We start from the raw sequence: 16,673 nt of genomic DNA, 5'->3' as shown, positions 1-16,673 counted from the left end.
CAGGGTTCGGTGAGATTGTTTTACAAGCAGCAGGCTGTGAGATTAAAAGAACACTCAGTGAACAGAGCTGGTTATTATTTTCTAGTTTTCACTGTTCTGAAAATAAGTGTATGCACTGAAACATTTTGTAGTATATGCATTTTTTATTTAAAAAATTACTTCACTACTTAAGGAATAGGATCAGTGTTGATGCTTGGAGGTATGAAGCATTTAATATAACCACATAGCTGATACAACACAGTCAGTGCCTGTGTGCTTCAACACTCTGTCTCATCTTGGCTTTGCTAATGCAGAATGACCACTGACACTAATGAAAATATATATGAATTATTGATGCATTTGATTATGATTCGAGTCTGATGAATGCCTGCCTTTAGACACTAGAAAGAACACAGTAGTTTCTATTTCATTTCTACAACAGAATATGCATACTGCTAAAGCTGGAGTGATTTAACCTCAGTACCATTATCTCAGCTGTTTTTCAATTTCTGGTCATATTAAAAAAATATCCAAATACCATAAGCAATTAAGAAAATTAATGGTCTAAAGTATATGGTACTATGCAAATCATGACATCTGTTTAAGTTTTCATGCTTTTACTTCTTATGTATTTATATTTTACCCTTTCCCTGTTCTCAATATTAAATTTAACCCTTTTCCCAATCATTCTTACTTTGTCTGATCACTAGGAAATCTGCAGTTATTTGTGAAGGTTTCTTTTCAAAGTGGGTGTGTGATGAATTAGCTATGACTTTAAGATGGCATGTAAGAGGAAAAGATTAAGGTGTAATGACAAGCTCTTATTTATTACCTCTTAAACTTTGCTTCCCACTCAATTATTGCTTTAAAAATTGAGGTCAGCACAAAGTGCTAGAAGACACCTGGTATTAATGGTTCCAAATGAGTGAGTCTATAAGTCGTATATGTTGGGTTTTTAATAATAATAATAATAATAATAATAATAATAATAATAATAACAATAATAACAATAATTATTATTATTATTATTATTATTATTATTATTATTATTATTATTATTATTATTATTATCATTCCAACAATAATAATCCTTATTGTATTATTGTATTTCATTCATTATATTTCCTCTTCCCCTTGATGGGGAATATTAGATTGTCCCTGACAATCTATTGCACTGCAGGTATTAACAATATGTTATTTGCTACTGTCAAAATGTGTGTGTTTATTACACCCTAAAGATGGCCATGCATTTAAGAAAGGTTATTGAGACATCATAACTATTCATTGTATCACCATGAGTAACTTATGAATAAGGAAATATTAGAGTTGTAAATTTTTACCAAGGGAAATTTAATACTTTCCCAAAGCCTATAGATGTCATGAAATTGAATACAAATTTTCTCTGGAGTTCAAAAATAAGAGAAGGTGACTATGCAGTGGAAGCTCCTGGAAATGCTATCATTTGAGTAACTCATGCCTAGACTTAAAATAAAAAGTATACTTCAGAAAGTAATCCTGTGTGCAAAAAGCAGAGATGATAAAAAGAGCTGTGTGCTTCCACATTCAGATAAATAAAGAATACCTTTCAATCACCTATGTCTGTATTCTTCAACAGGAAATACCTATATGTGCTTAATTGATCAAATATAGTTTTATAGTCAGTCTTTATGTGGTTTTTATTTGTCAGAGAGTCTTTTTTCAAACAGTTTGAAATAACTCTTATGTAAGAAGGATCTAGCACAAGTGCCTATAAAAGGATTGTGTACATAAGCAGTCTAGTTTGTAAAAAGGATGCATTTAAATAAAGTAGGTAAATAGAGGTGAGAGGACAAGTCTTGTCTAATAAATGAACCCTGTAAAAGAAGGCTACCAAGTACCCATGTTTTATATAACATCTCTCTGCAAAGGTGGAAGAGACACGAATAAGCAGTCAAGTCTTCAGAGTGAGAGGATTGGTTAGTGTTCAAATTGTGGGGCTAACTGTGACTTGAATTTCACAAGTCCAGTTCTGGGAGAAAGTGCTGAATACTGATGTATTTTTCCTTTCCTACAAATACATTGTTTTTCTTTAAATCTGAAAGAACAATTCAGATTGTATTTTTCTCTGCACTGAGCCATGTCGGCAACTGACTGGAAATCACAGTGCTAACAGAAATCACTGTAGTAGCTATAGACTCAAAATCCCATCCTACTTTAGGGAAAATGTTGCTTGCATGTTAAGAGGAGGTCTCAGTGCACTTTTGATTATTCATGCAACTAAGGAAAAATGGGAATTGGAGGAAGTAGTCAGAAAAAGGAGAGAAAGAAGACACAGCAGTGAGAGTAGAGTATGTGTCTGCTTAGCAGTATCCATGCACAGAAGGATTTTCAAAATTTTCAGAAGAACTGGTTCTTTATTTTCTCACAATTTTTTTTCAAAGATGCTGAAATGGACTCTTGAAAGCACACACCTGGGAAGAAAAACCACCCCCACCCCCAACATAAAAAAAACCTTCTAAGGTCCTTTGAAAAAATTATTTGCTGACAAGACATTCTTTCTGGGAAAGACCTCACATCTTGTCTGTGAGTTCTCAAGCCAGTCGGACTACTGTGGGACTGGACTGCACTCACCTCATAGCAGCCTTCCAGTAGGTAAGGAGGCCTTAGAAGAAGACTGGAGTGGGACTTTTCATAAGGGTATGTAGTGATAGAACAAGGTGGAATGGCTTTAAGCTGAAGGAGGGTAGGTTTAAATTAATAATAGGAAAGAATTTTTTACTGTGAGGATAGTGAGGCACTGGAACAGGTCACCCAGACACATTGTGGCCTTCCCATCGCTGGAGGTGTTGAAGGCCAGACTGGATGGGACTCTAAATAACCTTGTCTAGTGAAAGATATTCCTGTCTATGGCAGGGGGGTAAGAAGTACACGGTCTTTGAAGTCGCTTCCAACCTACCCATTCTATGAGTCCATGATTTGCCCAAGCACGTGTTTGTGTTCAGCACCATGGCCAGGGCAAAGGTTGGTGATGTGTACAAGGACAATGGGAATCTATAAATACTTGTAATAACAAGGAACCTTTCCGTGGATATGTTGCTGGTTGTATATTCAAATGTATGTAGGTGATCAGTAGCATATGATTAGCAAGGTTCACCAGGCATAAAACTGCTTGATTTCCTCCTTCTCTTATAGTCAGTCATTAACTGTATGTTTGTTTCTACTGTAAGTCAGAGCTGACAGTCAGTAAGGTAAATTGCACCATAATTATAAACTTTTAATCAGAAGTGAAAGATAATAATGTCTGAAAGGAACTGTAGCCATGTCCCCTTCAATAGTGCCTTGCTTAGCTTCCTCTTTAGTACCTCAAGTAAGGGGTTTAAATGTTTATTTTAGGAAGCATATTCCAAGTATGAGAAAAAACACAGGAATAATAATAAACTCAAAACTGAATCTGAAGGTGTAGTTTAGCTTTAGGTAGTGAATAAATAATATTAAAGATGTGCACAATTATGGTTCTTTTTCTGCCTCTGTATCAAATATAAAAATGATCTTCATAACTCATGCCCTTCCCCACCCTGCCCAATCATGTAGTTTTCAGTGGTATATCCCCTGCAAGAAAACATTTGTAATAAAACTATGTGTGGAATCTTCTGGAAAAGGAGAGATATTCTTATTTACAAAACTTCTAAATGAGTTTATTTTATAATCTTCATTCCTTCTCTCCTGAATTTCACTCAGTTGCCCTTTCACACCCACATTTTGCAAGTATTGATCTTGGGTTGCCAAGTTCTACCAGGTCTGGCCAGTATTGGTGGTCTGCAGAGTCAAGACAAGAGACATTGTTGTCAATGCCCATTTAATTTATTGTTTTTCCTTGATTGGTGGTGACAAACTACTTTGTACAGATCTGTAAAATATCCTTTTATCATCCCTGGCTGTTAAGATACGATCATTTGCCACAGCCTATGGCTTATTTCAGCTTTCTGAAATCTTAGATCTGATTACTGTTTATTGTCTTCTTTCCCCTATTTAAGTTATATGTCTTTGGTCTGTTTCCTTGGTGAACTAATGGAAAAGGAATGGGATATGTGACATGATGCTACTTATTTCCATCCAGATCTCAGTCTTCCACTCCACTGTCAAATCATCTGTGCTGTGGTCTTAGCAGAATGCAGGCCTTTTTTTCTGGATGCAAACAACACAATTCCACTTTATCCATGGTAGCAGCATCTTGGAAAAAATGTCCTTAATTATAATTTTGGCCTGTTCTTTCTGTCCTGGTTCTGCCACTTCTTCCAGTGCTTACACAAATAAACATTCTTTTTCATATACATTCACATTCTTACCGCCATCATCTAGTTCTGGGTCTAATTCTGAAAATCACTGATTTTTAATGGTGCAACCCACACTCAGTGGCACTTCATATAGAAGACATACACTTAGCAATGGGAAAAGTGGTGTAGGAAAATATAGGCAGCCGCAGTCATCCAGTGTCCACAATTGTTCATATTCAATCTATGAGAGGCATCTGAAGACAACCAAGGTCCTTATAAGTGGTTAACAGAACTAGAAATTTACAGGTGAGAATTCTGACCTTTTAGAGTAAGAAAATGTGCTTTTTGGAATGGAATTACCAGAATAAGAATTTTGGGGCTTTTTCCCCTCCATGAATGCAATATAGAATACTACAATGTTATTTAGTGCTTTGTTCTCTATACTTTAAAAACACTATATGAACATTTTGAATGTCACTGTTCACTTAGATGGTATTATTTGGTACTTGCCACATTGGTTTCAAGATAGTTTTCCTGACAGCTAGTAAATATCAGTGTGCCTTTTATGCATCTGTAGGAAAGAAGACAGTCTATAAGAAAGAAGGACTGGAAAACAGTGTGGGCACATTGGAATTGTTCTTTTGAATTCACACTTTATAGAGTAGTCACTAAATTTTATCTACTGTTTTTACCCCTCTCAGTATTTTAGGCTAGTTCTGCAGTTGTCTTTTGGTTTTGTTTTGGCTCTCTTGGGTAATCCTGGATCTTAACAAATGGTGTGGCTTCATGGTTCACTGCTCTTAAACCTTGACAGAGCCCACCAGTTACTCCTGTCTGTTGTGACAACCGGCTTTTGCTACAGCTTGTTTAAATAGCTAGAAAATTTGATGATCCAGGAGGTGACTACCCATGGGAGCTTACCCTCCAACTACTGTTGAAATGTGGCAGTTTTGTACTTGAGCTTCTTTAGAACATATAGGGAATGACATCCAGTCTTAGAAGTTTGTTTACTGTTCAGTTTATTGATTTATTCTACAATCTCCTTTTTCTTTATTTTGGACTAATATGTTATTTTGTCTCTATTACTGCTATGCTTGGCCATGCTGTTTTTGTTTTCATTGCTAGTCCTTTTAGGTCTGTTTTGATTCGTACTATTCACCTATTTGAGCCTTTAATATAGTGCCTGTAAAGAGCTATGAGATCACTCATTTTAATTGATTCATTCATGGGCATTTCTCACTTTTAAAGTTAAATATTAATCTGCTATTAATGGCTTTATTACTCCCACAGGTGTAGAATTATGTACATTAAAGCATTATTAAAGCATCTCATATCTCCATTCCTACGTATAGCAGACAAGTCTCCACAAAAACACATTGCAGACCCAGCTCTCTGTGCTTGATACTCAGATTTCTAACACTGTAGTTCTGGTAGTCATTGCCTTATTGTAAATTTTGTTCTTAGGTAATGTCCATGGGCAAGAAAAACAAAACAAAACAAAACAATCTCCCCAAACAACCCTAAGCCCTAGCAATTAAAGAAAAATAAATTGTCATTGCTATAAATGTATTGCTGTAGAATTTGAGAATCTACCCAGCAAGAAACATAACTTCTAAAATAATGCTGACAATTCGGCTAAAAATGTCTCCTTGACCCTGCTGTTTCAGTAGCTGAACAATTTACACCCCACAAGGGTAAGCCTTTCTTGTAACAGAAAGCTGTGTCAGCTTCCTGAAGTTGGTGTGTAACATATGGATAGATACAGTACTGAACTTTTTTTCTTCTTTCTTTATTTTTTTTAATAGCTTTTGTTTTTTTACTGTTCTTTTGCAAATTTTACGCATACTGGGCCTGTAGGTGCCCTAGGTTTAATTGTCCTTTCTAACACTGTGTCTCTGTGAGGTATTACAGAGATATTACAAACTCAGTCATTGAACTGGGGAGGTACAGAGAGATCAGGTTCTGTTTCACAGAAATATGTTTGCAACCAGCAATGCTCATGATCTTGTGAGTGTTTTTTTAGGTTTTTCACAGAATCAAGATAAAGACTGCCAGGAAACTGTGCTTGTTTTCTCTGGGATAGGCTGAATTTTCTTTGTAGTATCTGCTCTGGGGCTGTGTTTAGGATCTGTGCTGAAAACAGTTGATAACACAGGGATGTTTTAGTTACCCCTGAGAAGGGTATGCACAGAGTCCAGGTCTTTTCTGCTTCTCATCCCATCAGCAGGGGCTGGGGTGCACAAGGAGTTGTGAGGGGCCACAGCCAGGACAGCTGACCCCAGCTGCCCAAAGGGATATTCCAGATTACATGGCTTCATGCTCAGCAATGTAAAGTTGGAGGAAGAAGAACAGAGGGACACATTTAAAGGGCAGGCATTTTGTCTTACTTTCCTGTTGGTTCATGGCATTTTACAGTACTTAACTTTTTTTTCTTTTTTTTTTTTTTTTTTTTTTTTATAATGGCTTTTGCTTTTGTTCTCTTCTTTTGCAAATCTTACTCATAGTATTTAGTAATTTTTATATTGTCACTTACAGATAGGAAGTAGTTTTTGTGAGATGTATTTGATTACTACATGGGGTAATAACAAATGAGAATATGAATGGTGGCAATGGAAGATACGAAGTGCTGTATTTTCTTTTTTTTTTAATCCAAATGACAGTATTTAGGCAGTTCTTTTTCTGATATACAAGTCTTGGATTGAATGCAAATATCTGACATGGCTTTTGTAGAGAGTTATACATTGAAGTCTTCTATTCTTTTCATTTTAACTATGTATTCTTGACAAAATTTTGCTCTCTTACAGCTAATCAAATTAGAAAGCTTTTTCTTAAGTCTCATGTAGACTGTGCATGTTGTCTTACCTAACTCATGCTCATGACACAGTAGCATATACTAATCTTCTGTTCACATCAGACTTCTTTTATATTTTTTACATTTACTTTGTGAAATGGGAGTTGCCAGATGGTATGGGAGTTTCTCAGGAATCACACAAAGAGGATACACCTCCTTAGTCAATTAGAGAATTTATTATGAAGGTAAATGCCGTAAGTTCATCCAGGTGTGCTTTGTTTGCTGTCCTACTTTAATATTATTTATATAATCGGAGTTGGGATAACATAGAGAATTGTATAAATACTGTTTAGCTTCATAAAATAAAATTATTTTAGTTCAAAATTACTGAATTATTGCCCGCACCTTTCATGCAAATGCCATCTAGTCATCCGAATATAAGATGAGGTGAATTGCTCTTTTCAAGTACACTGTCCCCTCAGTTAAAAAATATTCTTTTTGTGCTTGCAGTTTATTTTGGCTCAGTTCCACATACTAGCTTACATGAGAGAGACCTAACAACTCCAGGGTCACGACATAACAATAGCATTTTTAACCAAAGAGGCATTTTTTTCTGGGACAGCTACAAAGTACCTCCTATTAAAACTCAGATAATCCATGTTTTGCAATCTGTATTTCTATTAATATTCTGTGTGTTTGATATGGGTCTGTTTATAATAAATACTGTCATTTGTATAAGTAGTAGCAAAATAAACTCTAGTACAGCATTAGTAAATTCAGAAGTATTTTTTGCTTTCTTTGGATGACTCAATATAAAACATTCCTGTGATGACAAAACAAAACAACAAAATCCCAAATTTAGGAAATGAAACAAAAGAGTTGAAAAACAGGCTTTTCTTTGTCATATGTGTATCACCATAAATTTCTTACAAAGAAAGGACAAAGTCCACTCCCAAATGCATGTAACATTGACAGAAAACATTAATTTTTCAGGTGAAGCCTAGAAGTATGATTTACATAATATTTTATTATAATACTCTTCTTCAGGAACTCATGTGCCTGTCTCAGTCTTTCAATGTCTATATCTTAAGATATGTTGATCACTTTGTGATAAATCTACATTAAAGTCTGACCATTGTTTAATCGCTTTTATTTTGTTTTAAGCACCTTTTCTGAATTATGGGTGATTTACAGAAGAATGTTCCCCTCTTGTCAGAGAGTGCTTGGATTCAATACCTTCAGAGTAAATGCCTAATTGCATTGTTATGTTCAGTCTGCATGTTCAGTTTGGCCTAAAATACCAGAAAAAGATCTTTTATTAATCATATGGCCCTCTGAGATGGTGAAGCAATGTTTCTGTAATAATTTATGTACAAGTGTGTGGTACATGGTAAGATTTTGGTGGCAGGGGAGCTGCAAGGGGGCCTCTCTAGGTAGAGACCTGGACAGCCCTGTGCCAGACAGGCACTGGCCATCTGGCTTCAGACCTAGCACAGCACCCAGCTGTGCCACACTGCAACATCACACTAGTGGCTTGGGAATATATTTATGTGTTTGGAAGTGTATTTAAGAAAGGTTGGAAATATATTTAAGAAAGGCTAAAATGCTATGTAGCAATCAGAGAGAGGAGGGAGGAATGTTCTGTTGAGGAGAGGGAAAGAGAGAGCTGCTGGCTGAGGGTTTGCAGTCAGTCCAGTTGAACCCTGGATCACAGCTGGAAAAATGAAGTTTCTTTGTGTCTAATTACAGATTTGCCAGACTACAGCAGCACTTAATGCAACATTGGTAAAGCACTGTTCTGAACTGGAAATTTTTCTCCAGTCTCTGTCTTGGGAAAATACAGATAAGATATTATCACTTATCTCACGGACTTGCTTTTGATTTAACAGTTTTATTAAGCTATTTGCCTTCAGCAAACATCTCTTACAGAGTTTTATGAAATACTTTTCATCTATAATGTTTGTAACCTACGTAAGCATTGCCAGAAAAATAACTGTTCTTCAGACTGGGCAGAGAAAGGGACTTGTACTCTTGTCCCTGTTCTTCATGCTAGTTCACATCAGCAATATTCTCTTATGTTCAGTGAAGTCTTACTTTCCAGGTCAAGTTAAGAATTCAGCTTTATTTTTTATAATCTTTTTCTCCCCATAAACTGAAAACCTCTTTAAAGGTAGCTAGCCTTAAAAAAAATGGGCTAGTATCCATACCAAAGTTTCTATTCCCATGAGATATATCAAATGTTTGGATTAAATGCAGTCACATCTCTCCTCCCTTTTCTCATCAGTGAAATTTGATTCCCTCTAATTTCTGCAGTATAGTGTCATGTTCATTCCTGCTTACCTGGTCTTTGGAAAAGTGAAAGAAGAAAATATTCTGTGTAAAACTGAAGTGTTTCAAAATTTGGAGAGCCTTAGAGCCCAGGAATTCAGGTATTAAAATAGAATCGATAGTTATAAGGGATCTAAAACAAACATCTGGTCCAACTGTATTCTCACAGGAAATTATAGAATCATAGAATGGTTTGGATAGGAAGGGACTTCAGAGATCATTTCCTTACAACCCCCTTACCATGGGAGGGGACAACTCCCACTAGACCAGGATGCTCAAAGGTTGCCATTTAACCTGGCTTTGAACACATACAGAGATGGGGCATCCACAGATTATCTGGGCAACCTGCCCCAGTTTCTCACCTTGTTTTTCAAGGCCATTAAATCAATGAATTTCTTTCTAATATCTAATCTAAATCTACCCTTCTTCAGCTTTAAGTCATTCCCTTTTCTCCTATCACTCCATTCTCTTGTAAAAAGTCACTCTCCAGTTTTTTTGTAGGTCCCTTTTCAGGAAGGGGCTTTAAGGTGTCTCCAGTTTTCTCTCAGCTTATTTTTTTTTTTTTAAGGTTTTCCTTTTGCCTTGTGCAGGCATCTCCTTGTTCAGAATGCTGGATGTGTTATACATATTAGGAGAGGAGTTTTGTGGATGTGCATATACCAAAACTCTGAGATATTCTGATACTCTGGGTACCAGTTCTTTTGAACATTAATTACCCACAATTTGAAGTTATAATCAGATTTTTTATTCCAAAGATTTTTTTATCCAGCCCTTACAAAATTTGAATGTAGGTAGACACAGTAGATTTAATGGACTGAGTGGCATGGACTGTCAGTCCCACAACTGGCATTTTAGAGTGCAGTTAATTGATTTGTGAGAATTGACATTTGAAAAAGCAGCAACTGCAAAGGAGAAGGATAAAGGAAAGCTCAAAAGTGGGTTTTAGTTTTGCTTTCCTTTTCTCCCCTTTCAAAAGACACCTTGAGAGTAATCTGATTCAAATTTTCAAAGTCCATGGAAAATAAACATACAGTTCAGAATACCATGGAAGTGTATAAAGGAAAGTTTTTCTCAGGTTGCCTAATTCATCAGCTCAAAAAGTGTTCTTCTGTATACATTGTTATATCCACAATGTTGCTCTGATAATGTGCTGTATTGACAATATTGTCTTTTTGATGACTCAAGTGTCAGTTATAAAGTAACATTGTTAGGAAATGTGCATGGCAGCTGGAAGACTTGGATACAAGTCAGAGTATTCTCAAGTTTGACACAGTTATTCCCAGTCCTACAATACAGAAGGCACTATTAACTGCATAACTGCTGACTTACAGAACATAAAAAAGTTAAACTTTACCATAACTCTGGCAAGTTTTGCATGCACAGCAAATTATACCAGCAGAATTCTAGTATTTGGTGGTAAGAAGAGGAAGACTAAAGGTTCTTAGCAATTCTTGCTTCAAATTATCTCAACTGTTATAATGACCTGTGGAACCATCACTATACCTTTACTATGCTCAGAATATTGTTTACCTCAGCTACTTGATATTAAGTCTTAAACTTATGAAAATCTGGCCTTCAGTAGAGCTGTTGACTACAGGCCATAAACCAAACCATTCCATTAAGAGCTGGGGAAAAATGGGAAAAGTTGAATCTATAGCCAAGTGACTAGGCTGGCCATGCTGGAAAATACAAGAATATACTGTGTTGAGCAGTAATATTTGAAGTGTTTGATTTTCAATCAATTCTTGATTGAAAACTAAAAAATAGCTCATAGCAAATGTTGACTTGGAGACAATATTGATATGCTGCTGCAAAAAGGGAAGAGAGAGTGAAGGGTTTGCTCTCCAATTTTTTGTGACAGTGAGTGTGATTTCCTATATAAAAATATTAAGTAAATGCAAATTTACTTCAGTTCCACCTTCAATGTCAATAGGAATTTTGAGACAAGGAGATGGTAGAAAGTATTAGTAGAGGAAATCTGCAATTGAAATAAATATGCTCACTTAGTTTCTTGTTCAAATTCTTGATATGTGAGCTCCATCGAGAGACCATGGGTTTAGGTACTCAAATTTTGTCTGGAATATTTTCTAGCATCTAAGTGAACTGTACTTTCAGAAAAAATCCTCCTCAGAGTACAGAGGAAAAAAAGTACATTTTGCCAATATTTTTTCCCCCACCTTTTTCCTACACAGAAAATAAAGGCTTTGGAAAATCCCACTCTCCTCGGGTGAAATTATGTACTACCAGCATAAGGTATGTAAAGTGTGATTCCCTTGGTGCCTTTTCCATGCTATCTCTTCTTGACTCAGTCCATTTCCCTGTAAGTAAATCCCACAGATGCTTGAGCAAAGGAGAACTGCTCTAATATTATTTTAAATTGTCAAGCATTTTTCCTTGTGTATTGATGTAGAAGCTGCTGTGCAGAGGCTTTTTGCAGACTAACATTTTCCAGAAGCTAACTGTTAGTAGGAAAGTGTACTAATTGAAGTTATTTCCTACATTCCTTCCTAATCTTCATTAATTGTGTGTCACGTGTTTATCCCCACTTATACCTAACTGGAAGAGAAGGAAATGGTTTGCAACTTTAATCTTAGAGGATGAGCTGCTGACTTCCAAAGAAGGAAGTACTATGAATGGAAAATGATGCTATTCTTAAAATTTCTATGCCAAACCACCTAAGGAAGGGCATGTAAGAACATTATACTGCAGCCAGCATCAGCAGATACCTTACAATATTGTATTTGTTGGAATGAAAAGTAATGCCCATAACTCAAAAGCTGCTCAAGGTTACAGTGATGAAATTGATTCTGTATCAGTTTTACATCCATCTAAACGCTGGCTCCTTTTGTGTTGATAATTTTGGATTAATCTGTTGGCATCATGCATGTCAAAATGAAATTCACCCCCATTACTTCTATGTCATTGCTTTAACACTTTCATGCACTGTTCAGCTTTCTGCTGCTAGTCTCTGTTGCTTGTTAAGTTTTTGTCAAGATGTGCTGTAGAGGGCTTAAATGCCTCAGTCAAGGAAATGCAGTGATTGTGTATGCTACATCTCTGAATTCATAATTTGACTAGATTTTACCAGAGCTATTTTAAAATGGCTGCCAAGGGAGTTCCAGCAACCCGGTTCAGACAATCTCTGCTCTTGAAATAAAAGCAGAGATTGCAGTTCTATGGTCATGTGTAAGGCTGGTGAAATTCTGGCCAGTGGAAGAGTAGCAGAAAAAAATCCTATGGCCACTTCTACAGAACAACTTTTACTGATAGAACATTGCTGCTTGGTTTGGCAGCCTGTGATCAGCAAGTCAGGACTACAAAAGCAGATATGGAAAAGACCTCAGTCACCAAGTGTAATTGTACTTTTTGAGGTATTTGTACAGTGGTCAGCCTGTGATTACTGTGGCAAGACTGCAATTAGATTTCCTCTTGATATGTTAACTGATAGAAACGGACCCCACATTCTTGAAAAAATGTTTATTCTTCCTAAAACGATAAACCCAATCAGGTTTCAGCAGAATTTTATCTTAAAGTTATATAAATGATACATACAGGCCCTTTTATTCTGCAGTATGATTCAGAATGAAGATACTCTCCCATGTAGATTCTCTTTTTAACAACAAGTATATTGCAAAATAAATTTACCCTGTAACTAAATGAACATTAAAGGTTCATTTACATTAAAGGTTCATTAAAGGTTAGCTATGCTGATGGAATGATTGGAAATAGTCTCATAAAAGTTTAAGGGTAGGGAAACAAAGCAATGACATAACCATGACTCAAAACACATCTTTTATCTCTGCTTCTGCATCTGCTGCTATAACAAACACATTTGCCATGCAACCAACTTTTCTTTTTTAGGCCTTGGATTTTAGCAGTGATTTTTGTAGCACTGGTGTTGGGGCTCCTAGGTCAGACATATAGTGAAAGCTTATGGGAAGTTGTACCGCTACTCATGGGCTCCAGAAACTTTTAAAATACCATCTCTGTTAATACTCAGCTGTGGAACTTAAACATTAAAATCCTTCTTCTTGTCGCTAGTTCTGTTGCCACTTGCATAGTGACAGCATGCAGAATTATAAGTAATATCTTTGGTAACAAAAGCACCTGAACACCTGACCAATATGGGAAAGAGAAAGGTGACTTCTGATTAAGCTGACTAGAAGCAGGAATGGGACAAAGTCCTACAGAAAGGTCAGCTCAGGTATAGATAACTTATGTAAGCTTAGGGCAAAGATGGTAATGATACAGTGGAATTAACTTTGTTGCAAAATGATTCGTTAGTTCAGGTTGTCAAACAATTTATGGTAAATAAATTAATGCATACATACAGATGTTATCTGCGCATTACCAGTAGGGTTCTTCTGGGTTAAAATATATAGTCCAAAAACCTTTAAGGTAGCTGAGCAAGAGATAAAATGGGCTATGATGTCTAACTGAAAGATTGATTATTTCTAAAAAACATATAAAACAGATGGTAGACAGGATCATTACCCTTCTGTCAATAAGGAAACAGAGACAGTATAGTTTAGGACACCTTCTAATGCTAGCAAAAGTACAAAAACCTAGGACTTTTGGAGATAATAATCTGTATTTATTTCTCTTCAGATCATCACAGCCATGTCAGCTCAAGTGTGAATTCTATAAGAGTGGTCTCAGTGCTTAAAGACATGTTGATGTCCCGTATTCTCCAGTTAGGGATGTCACAGCAAGCCACACATATGTCAGGAGAAGGGACAATGGGAAGTTGGTCACTCTGAGGAGCAAAGACTGCAGAAGGAGAATGGTCCTATGTAACTTCACAGCTCAAGAAGGAATCATGCTCCTTGTACAGGCAGGACAAAGCTGGAGTAGAGCTAATCAGTCTCTAAAATTTAGAGGTGCTTATCTAAAAATAGCTCTTCTCCTACACAGAATATATTAATATTATAAAAATACTAGCAGATTGAACTGAGGGATGGTGCAACTGTAGTTGAGGGATTATTATCTTTCCCAGTCAGAAGAAATGAATGAGGCTGATTCTACTGAGATCTAGAAGTTTTATGGCAAAGAAACCTGAATGGAAAATATGCAAGTTTCCAACTTACAGCTGTCAGCATACACATCCAGTTTAATCTAAAAAGGGGTCAGGTCTGCTGTGTACATGGAGTTGCTGTTGCAGTTTGCAAAGACTGTTATAGGAATTAAGTAATTGAAACCCTTTTTCTTCTGAGGTTATACTTCTAGCCAGGAAACAACCTAGAAAAATGGAGAGGAAAAGAAAACCTCAAAAAACAGTCCTTTGGGAATCTCCTAAGTATTTTTAGAAAACTCTTCTGAACTAAGAGTTTTGGTGGCATAAAAGACAGAAAATGCCAAGTGGAGAGATGTCGCCGAGATATCATAATAAATTAAGTCTGGTAAAGCGACCACTGAGGAAAGATGTCTGTAGACCATGTTTTTGCTTTGTTTTTTATCTATGGTTGGTTCTAACTGGTTATTACTGGGTTTATTTTTATTTTCCAAGAAGGAAATTAAGGTTATATTCTTCCAGTGATAGATTTATGACGGATAAAAGGGTTCCTACTTAATTTCAGTCAGGATTGTTGAGTGATACACTATGTAAGGGTAAGAGAAGCACAAATTTGGACTCTCAAATAGAGAAAGGAGAAAATCTAAAACCTTTTGAAATGTATTGAGGGAAAACAGGAAGATGTTCAGATAGAGTCTAGGCTATAGTTGAGATAAAATTGTTAAACAAAAAAATAGCAGCTAAAAAATATTCTTTTATGATAAGAGAGTATTTCTAGTTGACTAGAGCAGTCAAAAGGGCTAAGTAAAAAGTTTCCTTGATGTTTTGAAAAATATGAAAGTTCTACTTGTAATATGATCAATGAAAGTAAGAAATACTTTAAATAATCAAGACAATTACAGATTTCTGGTCACTGCATTGAAAATTTTTTGATAAGGAAATGTGGAGACTGGAAGCAGATGTGTTACAAGATGTCTTGAAGGAAGTGTGCTCTACCTCAAGGAGACTGTGTTTTGTCTTCTGGAGAGAGTTGCATAAAGACCTTCTAAAAAAAACTTCTCAGCACAAAATAATGTGCACGTGGAAATCCTGTATTTCTGAAACAACATTCTGAACTGGTTCCTGGTTCTGTTTTCTGCTTTCTTCTCCCAAGGAACCTCCCATCTTTCTCTGCACAAAGCAAAGCTGACCCTATAGCTTTTGTAGGATCTGATGTGGGACAGCAGACTGCAATTTTGTCATTTATGTAGAAAGTAAGCCAGAATGAGCAAGAATGTTTAGGAGAATTAAGAACAGTAATGTTTTTCCATTTTCCCTTCTTCTTTTTACTTTTTCTCTAAAGCTTAATATTATGTGAGAATCCCTACAACTTTGATGGACATTCTGTTACACCATGATAAGGTTTGAAAAAGGACCTCTTCTACTGTAAAATCCTTGAACCTACTGTGTCACCCAGTCTCAATTTTGTTTTGGGCAAAATATGCAGTATGGGCACTATTTTGGTTTAGATGTTCCCAAAGCTGTAAAATTAAAGAAATCCAATAATTGGATGCAAAATAATCTTACAACACTTGATTTACCATTTTATTTGTAAGGATTATTGTTAATTACAAAGTGCATCACAAGCATCACTTAATTTTTACAGAAATCACCCTATGTGATGATGAAAAATGAAAAATTCTTTGGTTTTGAAGCCTTTATTTTAGGGTCTCGCCTTAAAATTTCTTCAAGGGGTTTCTTTGCTCAGCCACCCCAAATTCATTATTTGTTATGGGAGTTGCTGAAGGTTAAACTTGGTGTAAGCGTTTGAAGGATTTAAAAGCACAGCATCCTGTAGATTAAATAGAGCAATAAAAAATTACATGATTACTGAATCAATATTATAGTTTCCTGTATGCTGAATTCCTTCATTTATGGCGAAAAATGATTGTCTGTTGACTTCTTATCTTCTGCAAATATCACACCTGTTTTTTCACCCCTCCTCTTGGCTCCTCCCTTTGAATTCCCCTGTGACAGAAACAATTGCCCCAGTCGGTATTATAAAAAGCTGAGGTTCCAGTCAAGCTCCCATTCACCCACCTTAGCCACCATGGGGCTAAGAGCGGCCAGCCTCCTCCTCCTCTGGCTGGCTCTTTCCTCTGCTAATGAAATAAAAAAAGGTAAGCTCTAGAGATTAAATGGTAGCAGATTGCCTCCTGGAAAAGAAGAGAGTTAAAATATCGCTGTGGTGCTAGAAGGAGGCAGTGCATTTAAATAATGCTCTGGAGTTTTAGGATGTCTTAAATTGCTTAAGCTTTCAAATACTGAGGCT

The 16,673-nt window shown here is 36.2% G+C and overlaps 1 protein-coding gene across 3 annotated transcripts in view; it reads left to right on the top strand.

The window, feature by feature from the left end:
• Positions 1 to 16,673, top strand: part of MUC2 (mucin 2, oligomeric mucus/gel-forming) — a 134,860-nt gene that overhangs the window by 63,434 nt on the left and 54,753 nt on the right. For 2 of the 3 annotated variants that reach the window (XM_072929784.1, XM_072929782.1), the window contains exon 1: positions 16,451 to 16,521. The exons of the other annotated variant lie outside the window; for it this stretch is intronic. In XM_072929784.1, the coding sequence (XP_072785885.1) occupies positions 16,452 to 16,521 (70 nt within the window). In that variant the 5' untranslated portion in view covers position 16,451. Of the gene's footprint in view, positions 1 to 16,450; positions 16,522 to 16,673 lie in introns of those variants that run through there. 3 annotated transcript variants of the gene reach the window in all.

Source organism: Taeniopygia guttata, chromosome 5 (genome assembly GCF_048771995.1).
Source record: "Taeniopygia guttata chromosome 5, bTaeGut7.mat, whole genome shotgun sequence".
In the NCBI taxonomy this organism is placed as follows: domain Eukaryota; kingdom Metazoa; phylum Chordata; class Aves; order Passeriformes; family Estrildidae; genus Taeniopygia; species Taeniopygia guttata.
Note: the sequence above shows the minus strand (reverse complement) of the source record. Positions and strands in the feature narration are given on the sequence as shown.